The following is an 18,491-nucleotide window of genomic DNA, read 5'->3' as shown; positions in this document are numbered from 1 at the left end:
TCCCTGCCTCCTTTCTCTGACCACCGTCCCCCAAAATGCCAGGGCTCCCTTTCTTTCTTTTAAGTAGACTCCACACCCAGGTTGGAGCCCAGCGCTGGGCTTTCACTCAAGACCCTGAGGTCAAGACCTGAGCCAAGGTGGAGTCAGCTGCTCAGCCCACTGAGCCAACCAGGCGCCCCAGGGTGGGGGGGCTCCCTTTCTGAGCCAGGTGAAGAAGCCACAGGCACCAGAGCAAGAACAGAAGCCACAACCATGCAGAGGAAGGGTCAGTGGCTGCCACCTGGTTTGCATCTGTTCTTTCCCCCTGCTGAGTTCCTGAGCAGGACCACAGGCCCAGAAGGCCACGGCAAGCAGCCAGGTTCCTACAACTGGATTTCAGCCCCACCCCTGGCACAAGCATGAAGTTGGGAAGCATCTGGGCAGCTGCCATCTATTCTATTTAAACGGCCAACCTGGTCAGAGGGCTCTGCTGGGCCATGCCAGGCACAGGACTGTGTGGCCAGCATGTCACTCCTGGCAGCTCACCTGGTCAGCTTGCAGCTCTCCCTCTCCTGCTGCTGGGCCCTCAGCTGCCACAACACAGAGTCATCTCCTGATTTCAGCCTCCCTGGGGATTACCTACTTGCAGGTCTGTTCCCTCTGCACTCTGACTGTCCCGGGGTGAGACGCAGGCCCATGGTGACCCTCTGTGACAGGTGAGTGAGGGGCCTGTGCCTAGAAGGACCTCTGTCTGCCCTTTCTGCCTCTGGGGCCGCCTCCTGAACTATCTCCAGTCCCTCCCCCTCCTAGGTCACTACCTTCAAGCCCTGGCTGGACCTTCCCTGGCACTTCTGCTCAGGTTCCACTTTATAATATGTTATTTTGTCTTCACTATTAGAGTGCTTTGTATTGTAATCCCATTCCAGTTGATCCAGGATTTGTGACATAAGTAGGCAGCAAAGGTTAAGCAATCATGGCTTTTCCCTGCTTCCGTGTCCTCCCTATTCCTCTCTGGGTCTCCCGGTGGTGAGTGTGGTTTTCCATGCAGGGTAAATGGAAGGCACAGAGCAGTAGATGCTTTAGCTTAGCAAAGATTCTTTAGATTGGTGCCTTGCCTTCATCAAGTCGACAGTCTTGGTAGAGAAAAGCATCTGCTTTTCTCCTAAAGAAGACAAGTGGTGGGCAGCCCCGGTGGTGCAGGGGTTTAGCGCTGCCTGCAGCCCAGGGTGTGATCCTGGAGACCCTGGATCGAGTCCCATGTTAGGCTCTCTGCATGGAGCCTGCTTCTCTCTCTCTCTTTCTCTGTGTCTCTATGAATAAATAAAATCTTAAAAAAAAAAAAAAAGACGAGTGGTATCTGTGCAAGTCTAAGATCTGGGAGGCTTGAGGCTGGATCGAGACCCAGTGGCAGATGCCTTAAACATGAAGCACATCTGTCACACAGGAAGGTTCTGGAAAGCCTAGTGCATGAAGACTGGCCAAAGAGATACAGATAGGAGCTGGGAAGAGAAGATTTGGGGTAGAGGAGACACATGGATACCCACTTCTGAAGGTGTCATGGTGGGAGGCACTCACTGAATTTCCTCCAAGGGACTCGAGGACAGAAGTGATAGAATGACGGAAGACCCTTCTAACAAGCAGAGAGGTTGGAAAGTGAAATGTGCTTGCACACTCTTTAAGCAGAGCTGAACCATGCCCCTGTTGGGATCCAGCTAGCAGTTCCCAAGAGGTAGGGAGGAACACAGGCCCTCACCCCATTCATGAGTGTCCTGGTGAGTAGCATTAGCTAAACAAGGTTAAACAGGTGTGTGGCTAACTTTATGTGTTATCCTGACTAGGGTATAGTATTCAGTTGTTTAGCCAAACACCAGTCTAGATGTTGCTGTGAAGGTTAACATTTAAATCGACAGGTGAGGGCAGCCCCAGTGGCGCAGCAGTTTAGCGCCACCTTTGGTCCAGGGCGTGATCCTGGAGACCTGGGATCGGGTCCCACGTCGGGCTCCCTGCATGGAGCCTGCTTCTCCCTCTGCCTGTGTCTCTGCCTCTCTCTTTCTCTCTTTCTCTCTCTCAATCTGTGTATCTAATAAATAAAATCTTTAAAAAAATAAATAAATCGATGGGTGAGTAAAGCAGATTGCCTTCCATTGTGTGGGTGGGCCTCATCCAATCAGTTGAAGACCTTAAAAGACTGAGGTCCCCTAAAAAGGAAGGAATTCTGCCTTCAGACTCAAGACTGCAGCATCTACCATTAAGGGAATTTCTAACCTGCCCTGCAAACATCAGACTTGCCAGCCCCATAATCATACGAGCTAATTCCTTAAAATAACCTTTCTCTCTACATATATGTCCAGTTGGTTCTGTTTCTCTAGAGAACCCTGATTAATACAGCACGTGTCTCTGATACAGGACTTCATCAGCCTTTCAATGCTAATATGCTTATCTGGGGAGGCATGGTATGTGGTTCCTCCAACTTGTTCCCCACCCCAACCCCTGCAAAGTCCTATTAACACAACTGTGTGTATGGTACAGGGCCCACATTGAGGTCCTGGTTGTAGGGGACTGGACAGATGACCTCAGTTTCCTCTCTACCCCCCAAAGAGGGTTTCGGCAAGGCCTTGCCCTTCTCGGCTCTCAGCTTGGCTTTCTCTACAGGCCCAACAGCTTCAATGGCCATGGCTACCACCTCTTTCAGGCCATGCGGTTTGGCATTGAGGAGATCAACAACTCCACAACACTGCTGCCTAATGTCACCCTGGGGTACCAGCTGTATGACGTGTGCTCAGAGTCAGCCAATGTGTACGCCACACTCAATGTACTCTCCACGCTGGGGACACATCACATAGAGATCCAAGCAGACCCTTCCCACTATTCCCCGGCCGCCCTGGCGGTGATTGGACCTGACACCACCAACCATGCTGCCACCGCTGCAGCCCTGCTGAGCCCGTTTCTGGTGCCTGTGGTAAGCTGGTGCCCTGACAGGGTGTCCGTCTCCCCTTCTGTCAAGTCCAGTGTGGGCTAGGGGTGGTGGGCAGGAGCTGCTGGGCCCCCAGGCCAGTCTGAGCCCCTGGATCTCCTGGGTGATCACTGCTCATTAGTCACATTGCAGGAGGCCCTGACCCATCGCAATCTGCACTCCAGCATTTCTTCCCCCCAGGTGCTGCATCCAGACCCCTGGCCTCAATGCTCCTGAGAAAACCCATTCTCTGAAACTGCTGCCCTTTACTCCTCCCAACATTCCATCTCCTTTGTGAAGGATGGAACACTCTTTGTTTCCTACCCCCACGAACCTCTCTACTTCTCCCAGGCCCTCCTTCCTTCCTGGCTTCCTTCCCTCCCTCCCAGGTCAGGCCTAGGGGTTTGGTCCCCCACTCAGGGTGCTGTCCCCCTGGGCCTCATGCTCTCCTCTGCTTGTCAGCCTCCTGCTTCCTCCTCCACCTCTCCTGGCCTTACCCCCTCCATCTTCCAGGCACCTCTGTTCCCAGCATGGGTCTCCCTCTGCCCTCTTTCTGTGGAAACTTATCTGCAGAGCTCTCTAGCTTTGTTTGCTTCTCCCTCTTGTCATTCGCTTCTCAGCCCCCTACCCCAGCTGCCACCACTTGCTCTTGTGATCTGGAGGGCCTCTCTCACTTATGGCACCTCCCCCTCCTTATGACCTGCCCTCTCTCACTTATGGCACCTCCCCCTCCTCCTCAGTTTCCTCTTTAGACTCTTCTGAAAAGGTGGATGATTCCCAGAGTGCAGGATGCTCCCTTTCCTAGCCAGGTGTTGGGAGTAAAAATTTTACTCTACTCTTCAGGATTCTTCTGGCTGGTCTGAACATTAAATTGACATGAGACAGATTAATAGGAGAAAGTCAAAGTTTTACATGTATAGGGAGAGGTTCAAAGACAGGCAGAAATGGGGCTTAATTGCTATTCTGAACCAAGGAGAAACTGGTTGGGGTCTGGGACTTCAAAGGAGAGGAAGACAATTCGCAGGAAGAGAAAAGAAAGTAAATGCTTAGTAAACAAATGTTTGCTGGGCCATCCAGGAACAATGGAACATAGAGAAGAATTTCAACAAATCAGACTTTGCTAAGATCCCGCTGCCCACCATATCTAGTTCCTATTATAATGCAGTTACCTAGGGTGACAGCTCCCTCACCTAGAGCAGTTCAGCTAACTAAATTCTTTTAGGCAGTTAGGGGAAAGGTCAAAGTTTTTTTTCTTGAGTTTGTTGTGCCTTAATTATTTCCAATTGGAAATTAACCCACAAGACAAAGTGGCATATCTTGAGGCAATTTATTCAGAACCCCTACACAAGCCATGGGCCCCGTGGCTCAATTTCCTGGTCTCTAGCTTCTGTCCTGAGTTTTTTTTTTTTTTTTTTTAAGATTTTATTTATTTATTCATGAGAGACACACAGAGAGGCAGAGACATAGGCAGAGGGAGGAGAAGCAGGCTCCATGTAGGAGCCCGATGTAGGACTCGATTCCAGAACTACGAGATCATGTCCTGAACCGAAGGCAGATACTCAACCACTAAGCCACCCAAATATCCCTTCTGTCTTGAGTTCTAAGCACTGAGCCTCATTTCTGGATGCTCATCTAGGGTCTCCACTTCATGGACCCACAGGCCCCAAACTGAGCTTACCTCCCTATACAACTAGAGCTTCTTTTCTTCCTGCATCCCCCTTCTTGCCCACCTGCCTAAAGAGTGACCATCTCTACTCAAGCCAGGAACCCAACAGGCCTACCCAAATTCCTCTGTCCCACACCCCCATAGTTAGCCCATCACCATGCCCTCTGCTTCTACCCTCTAAATGCTGCCAGGTCCATCCCCTCTTCTTCATCACCACCGCCACAGCTCTAACTCAGACCACCAAGCGCTCTCATCTAGACGATCCCATCAGCCTTCTAGGGGTTCTCCCTGACTCTGGTTTTGAGCCTTTTCTAACATGTTCCTCATTGAAATGAGAGATACACTCCTAAAACACAAGTCTGAATATATCACTTCTCTGCCTAAATATTTAGGGGCTCCCAATGGCCTACAGATAAAGACCAAGTATCTTAGCCTGACAGTTAAGGCCCCCTTGGCCTAACCACATACCTACTTTTGTGCTCCTTCTTCTGGCATCCAACCTCTTGGGTCATTTCACTCACTGTGTGCAGCTTTTGTTCCCTTCCTTTTCTTCTCTCAGAACTCCCTCCTTGGGTTTCTGCCTCTTTTCCACATGTAACTCGTCAGCCTCCTATGTCCACTAGAGCTCTCCTTGAGAACCAGGGCAGGGACCATGTGTCCCGCATCCCTGGGTCCCGGTGCCCAGAACAGGGCCAGCACTTGGGGGCCCTGATTGAGACTGATGCCACTGAACTTGCTGAACTGAACCCCCGCAGATCAGCTACGAGGCCAGCAGTGTGACGCTTGGAGTGAAGCGGTATTACCCCTCGTTTCTGCGCACTATCCCCAGCGATAAGTACCAGGTGGAGATCATGGTGCTACTGCTGCAGAGGTTTGGGTGGGTCTGGATCTCATTGGTGGGCAGCGACGGCGACTATGGGCAGCTGGGGGTGCAGGCACTGGAGGAGCAGGCCACCCAGCAGGGCATCTGCATTGCCTTCAAGGACATCATACCCTTCTCTGCCCAGCCGGGTAATGAGAGGATGCAGAGCATGATGTACCACCTGGACCGAGCAAGGACCACTGTTGTGGTCGTTTTCTCCAGCAGGCAGCTGGCCAGGGTGTTCTTCGAGTCCGTGGTCCTGGCCAAGCTGACTGCCAAGGTGTGGATTGCTTCAGAAGACTGGGCCATCTCCAGACATATTAGCAGCCTGCCCAGGATCTGGGGCATTGGCACAGTGTTGGGCGTGGCCATCCAGCAGAAACTTGTCCCTGGTCTGAAGGAGTTTGAAGAGGCCTACGTCCGGGCAAAGAAGGCAGCCCATAGGCCTTGCTCCAGGGACTCCTGGTGCAGCAGCAACCAACTCTGCAGAGAGTGCCAAGCTTTCACAGTACAGCAGATGCCCACACTCGGAGCATTCTCCATGAGCTCTGCCTACAATGCCTACCGGGCTGTCTACGCAGCAGCCCATGGCCTCCACCAGCTCCTGGGCTGTGCCTCTGGAGCCTGTTCCAGGGACCGAGTCTACCCCTGGCAGGTAAGGTGGCCCTACCCCTGGCACCCTGAAACAGGGTGCTTTCCTGAGGAAACCAGAGTGATCAGTCTCTGCCCAACTAAGTGTTGGGGGCAGAGGACAAAGGCCATTGACCAGAGGGCTGATCCCCTCTCTTAGGCTTCAATTCTCTGAACCTCAGCCCCTCCCACTCACCATGCTTCATATCCAGGACTAAAAATCACTGTAAAGGGGTCCTTTGTTAGAAACTTCCTCTCAGAAGCCTGGTTGGGAGGGTTGAGGGGTTTCCTTGGAGGGGAAGGAGGGCTCTGAATTTCCAGATGGCCTGAAACCACCCAAATAGAAGCATAAGGCCCCAGGCACTTGATTCCTGATCCTTCCAGGTCTGGGTGGGTTGAGGAGGAGCAACATTTGCCATCTACGGCAGCTCCCTGATCCCTGTGTATTTCAGCTTCTAGAGCAGATCCGCAAGGTGAATTTCCTTCTACACGAGGACACTGTGATATTTAATGACAACGGGGACCCTCTCAGTGGCTATGACATAATTGCCTGGGACTGGAGTGGTCCCAAGTGGACCTTCAGGGTCATCGGCTCCTCCACGTGGCCTCCAGTTCAGCTGGACATAAATAAAACCAAAATCCGGTGGCACGGAGAGGACAACCAGGTAATAGAGACATGGTCACTTACCAGATGACTGCTTTATGGGCAGCCTGCAGCCCAAGGATACTGTTGACATAGATTACACAGAGCAGGAGGGAGATCCCAGGTACCAGGCCAACATGCCTCTATCCAGCCCTGCTGGGGAAGCCCCACAGGCAGCACCCAGATGGCCTGCTGCGCTGGTTTATAAAACCAGGGGTTCTGCTCTGGGAGTGAGCTGTGAAGGCAGATGCACAGAGACTATTTCCCATTCCACCTGTGAGTATTCCTTGACTTGGCCATGTGGTTACAGAACACCTGTGGCTTCTTGCAGGTGCCTGAGTCTGTGTGCTCCAGCAACTGTCTTGAAGGGCACCAGCGAGTAGTTGTGGGTTTCTACCACTGTTGCTTTGAATGTGTGCCCTGTGAGGCCGGCACCTTCCTCAACAAGAGTGGTGAGTGATCAAGTGAGTGGGTGAAGGACTGGGCACTCCTAGGGTCTGTACAGCAGAAGAGGGGCTCTCCCTCAGGCCACACATGCACAGAACCAGGGCCTTGCTCGCTTCACTGCTAGTTAGGTATAGGCTGAAGAATACCTGTCACCAGACTGAATTCTGAGGAAGCAGAAAGAAACAACCTGTTAAAATCCTCAGACCCACTATGTCTTTTACTAGAGAGCTCCCAGCCCCATTCCTACAGGCACAATTTTATCCTAAATTCAACCTCTTTATGCAAGCAGAGGTAGCTACGTTCCCTTGTACCCTTCCCTGCTATCTGTGTGAAGTCCCTTCTATTGCCCATGCTGTAGCTAGCACCTGAACAGCTTGGCCTGAATGAAGAAACTGTATCTGCAGCTGAAAAAACAGCATACTATACCCAGTGATGCAAGGCCAAGATCAGAGAGCAAATTAAGGCAACTAAGGGCTCAGCCCAGAGTTGGACGCCATGAGCCACATTCTTTTCCTTTTATGATCTCTATGGGCATGGGAACGCATCTCTTCTGTTCTCAGAGTCAGAGAAACCACAGAGTGGCAGCACAGGAAGGCGGATTTGGCTAGGTGGATTTTAGCACGGAAGTGCTGGGGAGAGAAGAAAATGCCCTTCCTTTGGGGCTGGCTGCTCCTATTGGATCATAGCCTCACTGGCAGGTGGGCAGAGCAACCAGAGTAAAGCCCTCCCTAGGGACCTCTTGGTTTGCAAGCCCCTTCTGGGATCACGAGCCATACATAACCTACCCAAGGGTCTCCAGAATCTAATTCACACAGGCATCTTGAGGAAACACATGGCCTCAGGACCCCACTCAGGGCTACCCCCATCTCCAGCTCCTGTGGTATCTCCCTCGCAGCACTTTGCAGATCAATGTGGTCTCCCTTCCTCATTCCTGAACTGCTCCACTAGCCCTTAGGACTCCCCTCCGCCTTTCCTTCCAGACCTCCACAGCTGCCAGCCTTGTGGGAAAGAAGAGTGGGCACCTGAGGGAAGTGAATCCTGCTTCCTACGCACTGTGGTGTTTTTGACTTGGCATGAGCCTATCTCTTGGGTGCTGCTGGCAGCTAATACGCTGCTGTTGCTGCTGGTGGCTGGGACTGCTGGCCTGTTTGCCTGGCACTTAGACACCCCGGTGGTGAGGTCAGCTGGGGGCAGGCTGTGCTTCTTTATGCTGGGCTCCCTGGCAGGGGGCAGCTCTGGGCTCTATGGCTTTTTTGGGGAGCCCACCCTGGCCACATGCTTGTTGCGCCAAGGCCTCTTTGCCCTCGGCTTTGCCATCTTCCTGTCCTGCCTGACAATCCGCTCCTTCCAACTGGTCTTCATCTTCAAGTTTTCCGCCAAGGTACCCACCTTCTACCAGGCCTGGGTCCAAAACCATGGTCCCCGCCTCTTTGTGGTGATCAGCTCCATGGCCCAGCTGCTCATCTGTGTAACTTGGCTTGCGGTGTGGACCCCGTTGCCCACCAGGGAGTACCAGCGCTTCCCTCAGCTGGTGGTGCTTGACTGCACGGAGGCCAACTCCCCGGGCTTCATGGTGGCCTTTGCCTACAATGGCCTGCTGTCCGTCAGCGCCTTTGCCTGCAGCTACCTGGGTAAGGACCTGCCGGAGAACTACAACGAGGCCAAATGCGTCACCTTCAGTCTGCTCCTCAACTTCGTGTCCTGGATTGGCTTTTTCACCACAGCCAGCGTCTACCAGGGCAAATACCTGCCCGCGGTCAACGTGCTGGCGGCGCTGAGCAGCCTGAGCAGCGGCTTCAGCGGTTACTTCCTCCCCAAGTGCTATGTGATCCTGTGCCGCCCAGATCTCAACAGCACCGAGCACTTCCAGGCCTCCATCCAGGACTACACGAGGCGCTGCGGCTCCACCTGACCCCGCCTCCCCTGTCCCGAGGGCCGAGGGTCAAGCGAGGCGCGCACGCCCTGCGCTGTCCCGGAGGCCTTTGGACTCTTCAGTTTGGGCTCGGGGAGTGTAAGCTCGCCGGAGGCCGCCCCGGGCTCCCAGGCTCTGCCAATAAAGCGCTGAAATGTGCGTCCTGGCTGCGCTTGCTGTCTGGGGCCAGGGTGGGGCGCGGCCTCCAGCAGGCTGAGGGCGCCGCGGGGGCCCACCGCAGCCGGAACCCGGGACCCCGCCCCAGCCCCGCAACCAGCCGTCGCCCAGCTTGGCGTTGCTAAGCAACATCGAGAGCCGAGCCAACCGCCGAGCGCCCCGGGCCTGGACCCCTCTCCCCATTCCATTGGCCGTTCTCTGCCTGGCCACGCCCTCGAGGGCGGAGCCAGAAGCCCGGCACCTCCCAGGCTTTCGCCCCTTCCGGCGCGCCCTGACGTCACGTCCGGCGGCGGCGGCGGCGGCGGAGACGGCTGCGTCTCCGTACGGTCGGCGGGGCACGTACGGCTCGGGCAGTTGGGCAGGGGGGCTGTGGCGACGACGAGGTCCAGGGTCGGTGGGGCCGGCACCGGGAGCACAGGCCCGGGTGAGGAGGCCGCGGGAGGGGGCGGCGGCGAGGGAGGGAAGGGCTGCGGGCCCCGTGGACGCCTTCCGCCCGGTGGCCCGGGATGTGTGGGCGCGGCGTGGGTTCTGCTCCGCTGTCCGCACCCGCAGCTCTGCCCTGCCGCGGGTCTTCTCGCCGCGCAAGGCCGGCCAGCTCGTGCTGATCGTCCGTCCCTCTTCCCACACTGATTCCTCCCACCAGCACTTCCTCACGACCCTGTCCCTGGCCAAGCCGTGCTTCCGCTCACCCAGTGTGTGCCGCTCACCTGGCCCCCACCCCCGGGGAGGCGCTCGGTGCCCTCCTGGCTCAAGCTGGCACCCTCTCACCCTGCCCCAAGCCCTCGTTGAGATAAATGTGACTGAGTGGAGTCTCTCCCCCCAGTCCAGGGTCTTTCCCTTGCTGCTCCTGGGTACGACTGGCCTGGATGTCACTTCTGCCTTCCTCTCCTCCAGACAGATCATGGACGGCTCCTTCATCCAGCACAGCGTGAGGGTCCTCCAGGAGCTCAACAAGCAGCGGGAAAAGGGCCAGTACTGCGACGCCACCCTGGACGTGGGGGGCCTGGTGTTCAAGGCACACTGGAGTGTCCTTGCCTGCTGCAGCCACTTCTTCCAGAGCCTCTATGGGGATGGCTCAGGGGGCAGTGTTGTTCTCCCTGCTGGCTTCGCTGAGATCTTTGGTCTCCTGTTGGACTTTTTCTATACTGGTCACCTTGCTCTCACCTCAGGAAACCGGGATCAGGTGCTCTTGGCAGCCAGGGAGTTGCGAGTGCCAGAGGCTGTGGAGCTGTGCCAGAGTTTCAAGCCCAAAACCTCAGTGGGGCAGGCACCGAGTGGCCAGAGTGGGCTGGGGAAACCTGTGTCCCTGAGTGTGAACAGCCACCTCAAGGAGCCGGCAGGCTTGGAGGAAGAGGAAGTTTCAAAGACGCTGGGTCAGGTCCCTAGGGACCAGGAGATCAGTGGCAGTCACAGCCCCGACAGGCCTCAGCTTGGTCTCCCTGCCCAGAGTGAGAGCCCATCCTTCCACCGTGGGAAACTCAAGCAGGCCTTGAAGCTCTGTCCCCCAGAGGACAAGGAGCCTGAGGATTGCAAAGTGCCCCCAAGGCCCTTTGAGGCTGAAGGTGTCCAGCTGCAGGGCGGGAATAATGAGGTACTGTGCCCAGGGTGCTGGGAATGGGGAGGTGGGAGTCAGGGGATAGAGATTGACACTTTTCTGGGATAATCTGGACGCCAAGATGGAATCTTTGTTATGTGGGTTTGGAATAGGTTTTTCTCCAAACCCAGGAATCTGACTGCATCTTGCAGTCTCAGGCTGAGCTTTCTGTGAATCCAGGATTGGCAGTTCCTTGGGGTTGGGTAGCTGGCCTCGTGGTTACTGGTGTTTCTTACGAGTGCTGAAATCCAGCCAAGCCTCAGCTCCCCACAGATAGAGCCGCCGCCCTCCACATCCAAGATAACGTTGTAGCGTGCCCTAGGACCCTGATGGGAATAATCACAGAGAAAGGGAATCATCTGGGGATGTGTGTGGGTTGGGCCTTGGGATGGAACTGGATGAAGCAGGATGCCCTGTACATCTGTCCCCAGAACTCCTGCTAATAAATTTGGTGACCTCGCTTCCTGCTGCCTTTTCTGCTCTAGTGGGAAGTGGTGGTTCAAGTTGAGGACGACGGGGATGGTGATTACGTTTCAGAGACTGAGACGTTGCCCACCAGGAGGAAATCAAACATGATCAGAAAGCCGTGTGCTGCTGAGCCAGCCCTGAGTGCAGGTGCCCTGGCAGCCGAGCCCGCTGAGAACAGAAAAGGTACAGCGGTGCCAGTTGAATGCCCCACATGTCATAAAAAGTTTCTCAGCAAATATTACCTAAAAGTGCACAACAGGTAACGGTCTGTTTTTCTATTTTCTTTTCCTGTCTGCTATTTAATTGGGGGAAGGGCCTGCATTCCTTTCTTCTGGGCCATGTGGGGACTGGGGGCTTCATCACCGACTCACGGAGTGCCTGATGTTGACTTGCCTCTCATCATCAGGGATGAGGCCTTGGGAGGGACCTGATCCTCTTCCTCCCTCTCCTACTTTGAGCCCTCTAAATGGGTTTCTGGACACCTTGTCAATGAGTTCCACCCAGTATGGACCTTGACCTCTAGCTGCTTTCTGGCAAGGGGATGGGAGAAACCCATGGCCCCATGCTGTGGATGAGGCCCGACCTTGGGCAGTGTGGGCTTTGGGCCAAGATGTCGGTCTTTAGGGTGGTGCCTCTTGTGATTTGGGGGAACCAGTAGCCTCAGGTTATCAGTGGAGCATAATGGACTATATGGTTAAGCCTGCGTTATACGAAAAGGTAGTGAGATGCTGTATGAAGCTATGGTAATTTAAAGTCAAAGAAAAAAGGAGTTCAGTTTCTCAGATGCGGTGGCTGCATTTCAGATGCTCAGTAGTTAGTTACAGGTGGGCCTTGGCTGTTGACAGACAAACATTTCCGTGGTCACAGTTTTCTTGACAGCACTGCCCCAGGTCTCTGCAAAGCCTCCAGAGGTGGCAACTAGGTGACATGCCTTCCAGACCTGCCATTTCATAGTCCAAGTCATCAGTCTGATTTCTTGCCAAGCCAGGTTGGGCTACATGCTTTTTCAGTGTGACGTTCTGGGAAGCCAGCAGTGGTGGATTGGAGTTGTTGCTGGGTGATGTTTGCTCACCCTGCTTTGGGGCAGCTGCGGCCAGGGGGGCCTGGGAAAGTGCCAGTGTGGGAGGCACCCTAGGATGGTCCACCTCTGTCTGATGCTCCTCTACCGTGAGACTGGGGTGTAGGCACCATCCCCATCCCTACGTCGGGCTGCAGGCTGCTGGACTGGTCCTGAGAACTAGGAGGGGATGAGGACAGTCAATGGAGGGGCAGAGGGTGAGAGAAATGACTGGCTTCTGAGAACTTCTGAGTGGTTCTGGTGCTGCTCAGGTGTTCTGAGGTCAAGGTTCATTTAGCTCATCCGTTCTGCCAGGTGCCTGACGAGACTGTTCTGGGTGCTTTAGCAAATAAAGCAGAGACTTGGAGCCTGCCTCTCAGCAGGGCCGTGCAGACGTTACTGACAGATGTCAGCTTTACAGTGGAAGATGGGAGCACCTCAGAAGAAGGGAGGGGGAGAGCCTCCCCTAGAGGTTGGGGAGTTCAGGGTGGGGTCGGGTTGCGGTTTTAAAGAAAGCAATTTTGGGCAGACTCAAAGGAGGTGAGGATTTTACCAAGTGAATGGCTGTAGGGGAGTGTTGTGGGTTGAAGAGGGCCAGAGCAGACTCTGGGGTGAGCCAGTGGGTTGGCAAACATCAGGGAGGCCAGCCCTGGGGAGCAAGGTCCTGAGGTAAGGGGCCGGCTGGCTATGCCCGTAGGTCCCTGACCTTTTCTCAGGGTGAAATGGGCAGTATTGCAGGGTTGGGACAAAGAGTCGAGGAGGCCTGACTATATATAAGGGCCCCTCTGGCTACTAAAGTTCACATCTGTTGGGAGGCAGGCATGGAGTATGACACTAGGTAGGAGGCTCGGGCAGCAGTGCAAGGGATGGCCCGGCTGCACTGGGTGATAGCAGTGGAAGGCAAGGTCAAGTGGTCAGATGCTGGCTATAGTTTTGATGGTAAAACCCACAGAAGTTCAGACAGACTGGGTGGCTTCTCCAGGGAGCCAGGACCCAGGGATTATTTCTGTTTTTGCAGAGATGTTGGCCAGCCGGGCCGTGTGGCTCTGGGGAGGCCCCTCCAGATGGCGCTGTGCAGGCTCCCATAAGGAGGAGGGTTTCTGGGTGCACCTGTGCAGGATCATCAGCCAGTCCTGACCAAGCCATGCAGGAGCCATGGAAGGCCTTTGGGCTACTCTTCTCTCTGCTGTGGAGCCCAGCCTGCTGCTGGGGGAGCCAGAGTGGCACTGGGTGAGGGAGAGGTGGGCCCCACTCAGGCCCCACACCCTCTGTGGCTTTTCCTGGCAGGAAACACACTGGGGAGAAACCCTTTGAGTGTCCCAAATGTGGCAAGTGTTACTTTCGGAAAGAGAACCTCCTGGAGCATGAGGCCCGGAATTGCATGAACCGCTCGGAACAGGTACTTGTGGGTTGGCCCAGGACATTGTGGGCAGGGGCACGCTGGCCTTTGTCTTCCTGCCATCTGAGAGGGGAGACTGTCTTAGGACTATAAACTCAAGAGAGCTGGAGTGTCCTTGGAGGCCAGAGTCTACTCCCTGGCATACAGGTGGGGACGTTGGTCCTGAGAGCAGAAGGGACCAGCTTAGGAAGGACTTTGTGGGAGGCATTTTGGACTTGCGTGCATGGGCCCCTGGACTCTGGAGAAAGGGTGTCTCGGTGGGGGGTGGCTGCTGAGAAAGGCCACCTGGTCACCTCCCCTCCCCACTGGCTGGCCCATATGACATGACCAGCTAAGCTCACCCTCCTCTTCCTAGGGGTCTGTTGCCAGGGTGGGGGCTGTGGGTGAGGTCTCTCAGCCCTTGCCCCCAGCCTGGCATGGTGGGTTTGCAGTGCTCAGCGATGGTCAGGGTCCGGGCAGGCAGGTCACGTGTTGCCCTCTCCCACCCTAGCGTCCCCCCCCTCGGGCAGACTCCTCCCAGCAGCGAGTGGAAGCCCGGGCAGAGGCTGCTGTCGCAGGCAGAAGCCCCCCCCTGATGCCGGCCCTGCTTGCCCCTCACACTGCCAGGTCTTCACGTGCTCTGTGTGCCAGGAGACCTTCCGCCGGAGGATGGAGCTGCGGGTCCACATGGTGTCCCACACGGGGGAGATGCCCTACAAGGTCAGGCTCAGCCTGTCCCCAGGGGCATAGGCAGAGGGGCAGCCCCAGGATCCCTCCTGCCAAGCCCTGTATGTGGGATGATGTTGGGCGCTTTTTCCTTGCTGGCCCAGCCTTTCCTTTCCACTTGGTGTCCCCTACTTTTGGGTGGGGCCACTTGCTCTTTCTGGGTCCTTGTGTCTTCCCCTGGAGAGCAGGCTTAGTGTCCTTGTATACATGCAGCAGAGGCCCTCCTTGGAGCATCCTTCACACCAGGTCCTGGGGCCCTGCCCTCTGCGGGTTCCTGCCGCCATGGTGTGGATGGCCTAAAAGGTGACCTTGGGCCTGTTTTCCAGTGCTCCTCGTGCTCCCAGCAGTTCATGCAGAAGAAGGACCTGCAGAGCCACCTGATCAAACTACACGGAGCGCCCAAGCCCCACGCTGTAAGTGCCGAGCTGGGCTGGGCTGGTAGCTGGCAGCTGTGAGGCAGTGGTCAGAGCCAGGCAGGCCATATTGTTTCTGCCATGCAGAGGACCAGGGGGCCCCCTCCGTGTCCTCACCCGGGTCCTGCTCCGTCTACCCCACAGTGTCCCACCTGTGCCAAGTGCTTCCTGTCACGGACGGAACTGCAGCTGCACGAGGCTTTCAAGCACCGTGGGGAGAAGCTGTTCGTGTGTGAGGAGTGTGGGCACAGGGCCTCTAGCCGGAACGGCCTGCAGATGCACATCAAGGCCAAGCACAGGTGCGGCCTGGCCCGTCACTCCCCAGGCCCTGCTGCTGGCGGCTGGCCAGTGAGTGGGCCTGGAAGGCGGAGTCTGCCTGGGCCTGCCTGGGACAGGGCGTCCTCCAGCCTGGGTCCCAGACCTGTAGCCTCTGTGGCAGTGGCACGTGAGGGAGGAGGACATTTGCCAGGCAGAAGGGCTGCGGGAGAGGACTGGAGGTTAAGGTCCTTGCAAGGGTCTTTGCGTCCTGCGACTTCTGGGATGGAGCTAGTGCCCCTTTCCTGGCACTGCCCCTGCCCTCCTGCCACACAGCCGCTCTTGGCTTGGGCCCAGCTACCGCATCAGCCCTGTGTGCTTCTGCCTAGATGGTTTCCTAGGCTCTGGGGCCAGGCGTCCTCCCGCTGTCGCAGAGCAAAGGGAACTGCTTCCCTTGGTGATGGTTTCTGCTTGTGTCCCCTGCCCGGACAGGAACGAGCGGCCATATGTCTGTGAGTTCTGCAGCCATGCCTTCACCCAGAAGGCCAATCTTAACATGCACCTGCGCACGCACACAGGCGAGAAGCCCTTCCAGTGCCACCTCTGTGGCAAGACCTTCCGCACCCAAGGTGAGGCCCGCCCTTCTTCTCCTGGGCCTGGGGCCGAGGCCTGGTGGCTGAGCCCTCGCCTTGTCCCCGCAGCCAGCCTGGACAAGCACAACCGCACCCACACCGGTGAGAGGCCCTTCAGCTGTGAGTTCTGTGAACAGCGCTTCACGGAGAAGGGGCCCCTGCTGAGGCACGTGGCCAGCCGCCACCAGGAGGGCCGGCCACATTTCTGCCAAATCTGCGGGAAGACCTTCAAAGGTACCTGGGCTTCATCCCTCCTGCTTCCCTGGGTGTGCCCCATGGGGAGCAGAGGGTGAGCTGTGTCCCAGCTGACCGGAGCCGGAGCATCTCTGAGGGCAGAGGTCAAGTGTAGCGGTGGCTTTCATGTGCTCTTTCTCGGTGCGCAACTTTCTCACCAGAGACTGTCTTCTGTTCCCGTGTGTTAGACAGGAGCTGGGAGCTGCTACAAAGTGGGGGTGGGAGCTGCAGAGGGTCCTGTGGTAGTGTGCCCCTGGAGCCGATGGGGCCTGTGCAGTGGTGGGGCCTGTACACCCCAGGACTGCCTCTCATCCCGGCACCATCTGCCCATGTCTGCCTCTCTTGATGCCGGGGTCCCTTCCCTCCCACAGCCGTGGAGCAGCTGCGTGTGCATGTTAGAAGGCACAAGGGGGTCAGGAAGTTCGAGTGCACAGAGTGTGGCTACAAGTTCACCCGGCAGGTAGGCCTGGGGCCAGTGTCCCGCCTCCTGCCCCCTTGGGTCCCCTGCTCCCTCCCTGCTCAGCCCTGAGTCCCCTTGCCCCCTAGGCCCACCTCCGGAGGCACATGGAGATCCACGACCGAGTGGAGAACTACAATCCACGGCAGCGCAAGCTCCGGAACCTGGTCATTGAGGATGAGAAGATGGTGGTGGTAGCGCTGCAGCCACCCGCTGAGCTGGAGGTGGGCTCTGCTGAGGTCATTGTGGCATCTCTGGCTCAGGGCAGCCTGGCCTCCCAGCTCCCTGGCCAGAGACTCTGTGCGGAAGAAAGCTTGGGGAGCCCGGGCGTCATGGAGCCCTCACTCATCATCACAGCAGCCATCCCCGAGGACTGTGACACGTAGCCACCCTGCCACCACAGCCCCCTTGGCCCCGACCCCCAATAAACTATGTGGCTTTGGACTCCGTTGCTGTCTGGCAGTCACTCCCCAGTAACCTGGTCTCCAGGGGGGTCCTGCTTACCTGTCCTGTGGTCTGGAAGACATGGTGCCTCGCCTGGCCATCTGTGCACCTCAGGGTGCTGCTCAGCCAGCATCTTCCCCACCTTGTCCGGAGACCACAGCAGAGCGAGATGCCCCGGTGCTCTCGATCTTTGGTCCCTGTCAGGGTTCTAGAATGGGGAGCAGTGGCATTCCTGTTTGACAGTCATGATGCTCCCAGCTAGTGGGGGTAGAACTCGTCCCTAAGCCTCTGGAGTCAGAGCCGAGGGGCCAGGGTCCCCTGATGACCTTGCTAGCTTGGCCCTGCCTCCCTAGCGTGCACCAGGTCCCCCTGGGAGCCCAAGGGGAGGGCTTGTGGTTAAGCAAGCTCTGGACCCGGGCCGGCAGAAGACCACAGACCGGATCCTTGCCCTGGGGGGGTGGGTCCTAACTTGCTTTGCACGTCCAGGGGGCCTGGAATTCAGGCAAGGCCAAGCTTAGAATGACTGGAGGCCCTGCCGGTCCCGGAGTTCATTGGCCACAGGGACAGCAGGGCTGGGTGCCATATCACGGAGGAAGAGTGTGTGGGTGCTGGCACCCAGATTCCTTCTCAGCCTTATTTATAGTGCCGTGACCTAAGGCAAATGATTGCTACATTTCCTCATCTTTAATGGAATTAGTAACAGCACACACTTTGCAGACAAGGACTGAATGAGAGTCTGCTGCTGCATGGCAAAGCACCCAGGATTTCCCTGGGGGCTGGAGGGTGGGGGTCAGTGCTTGGCAATATGGTGCTCACTGGGGACCTGGGCCCCACTCCACATGCAGCCTGAAGCATGCTGGCTGGGTGCCAGGGACAGATGCTCCATCAGGCCGGAGTTGAGAGGCCTGTATATGACATCACCCTCAAGTCACACGGTGTCCCCCTTGCCAAGTTGTGTTGGTCCAGGCAGACCAATCTAGGTCCCCCTAGATTCAAGGGGAGGAGATGGGTGCCAAAGTCCGCACGCAGTTTACACTGCCCTACCCAGAGCATGGTGCTCAGTGCTTGGCACAGAGCAAACAACCCGGCAGTGACATCAGGCACTGCCTAAATCCTGTCAGTGGGACAGTCCTGAGACACCAGCCTCGTGCTGTGCCACATTCTTCCCTGTGCATGAGGACAACCGTCTGTTTTAGACCAGGACCCATCCAAACATCTTTTACCCTGTGGCCACTGGGGCACTTAAGAGGGCAAGACCATACTCAGGGACACCTGACACCCAGGCTATGCGCAGCTCTGGCCTACTTCAGTCAAGTTACTAAAAAGATAAACTCTGGGGACGCCTGGGTGGCTCAGTGGTTGAGCATCCGTCTTTAGCCCAGGACATGATCCGAGTTCTGGGATCGAGTTCAGCATCGGGCTCTCTGCATGGAGCCTGCTTCTCCCTTTGCCTGTGTCTCTGCCTGTTTCTCATGAATAAATAAAATCTTTAAAAAAACAAAAAAACTCTGGCCTCAAAATGCTCCTTCCCTGCACAGGCACTGGCCCTTTCCCTGGTGAGGAA

General features: G+C 56.4%; 2 protein-coding genes and 1 long non-coding RNA gene across 6 annotated transcripts; 2 read left to right on the top strand and 1 right to left on the bottom strand.

The window, feature by feature from the left end:
- Positions 1-186: 186 nt before the first annotated feature.
- Positions 187-9,251, top strand: TAS1R1 (taste 1 receptor member 1). Of its 2 annotated transcripts, XM_077891401.1 has the most exons (6): positions 196-695; positions 2,632-2,938; positions 5,354-6,115; positions 6,543-6,755; positions 7,065-7,185; positions 8,161-9,251. In XM_077891401.1, exons 1-6 carry the CDS (start codon positions 505-507, stop codon positions 9,090-9,092), a joined length of 2,526 nt encoding a protein of 841 aa, XP_077747527.1. In that variant the 5' UTR covers positions 196-504; the 3' UTR covers positions 9,093-9,251. The 2 variants fall into 2 exon arrangements, with proteins under 2 accessions (XP_077747528.1, XP_077747527.1); XM_077891402.1 differs by lacking the exon at positions 6,543-6,755 and having other exon boundaries at positions 187-695.
- Positions 6,775-9,390, bottom strand: LOC144310449 (uncharacterized). The gene is made up of 2 exons (XR_013376168.1): positions 8,570-9,390; positions 6,775-7,344 (listed from the first exon to the last, which is right to left on the bottom strand). It is a non-coding gene; the product is annotated as an uncharacterized LOC144310449 (long non-coding RNA).
- Positions 9,391-9,535: 145 nt separating this feature from the next.
- On the top strand, positions 9,536-16,927 carry ZBTB48 (zinc finger and BTB domain containing 48). Of its 3 annotated transcripts, none has more exons than XM_077891406.1 (11): positions 9,536-9,693; positions 10,164-10,860; positions 11,349-11,590; positions 13,676-13,787; positions 14,394-14,486; positions 14,819-14,905; positions 15,050-15,204; positions 15,653-15,789; positions 15,862-16,026; positions 16,398-16,486; positions 16,573-16,927. In XM_077891406.1, the coding sequence occupies exons 2-11, from the start codon at positions 10,171-10,173 to the stop codon at positions 16,867-16,869; spliced, it is 2,067 nt and encodes a 688-aa protein (XP_077747532.1). In that variant the 5' UTR covers positions 9,536-9,693; positions 10,164-10,170; the 3' UTR covers positions 16,870-16,927. The 3 variants fall into 3 exon arrangements, with proteins under 3 accessions (XP_077747532.1, XP_077747534.1, XP_077747533.1); XM_077891408.1 differs by having other exon boundaries at positions 9,537-9,693; positions 10,168-10,860; XM_077891407.1 differs by having other exon boundaries at positions 9,539-9,693; positions 10,093-10,860.
- The last annotated feature ends 1,564 nt before the right edge of the window (positions 16,928-18,491 follow it).

Source organism: Canis aureus, chromosome 3 (genome assembly GCF_053574225.1).
Source record: "Canis aureus isolate CA01 chromosome 3, VMU_Caureus_v.1.0, whole genome shotgun sequence".
NCBI classification, from domain to species: Eukaryota; Metazoa; Chordata; class Mammalia; order Carnivora; family Canidae; genus Canis; species Canis aureus.
The sequence above is the reverse complement of the archived record's forward strand: the minus strand, read 5'-3'. Positions and strand labels throughout refer to the sequence as shown.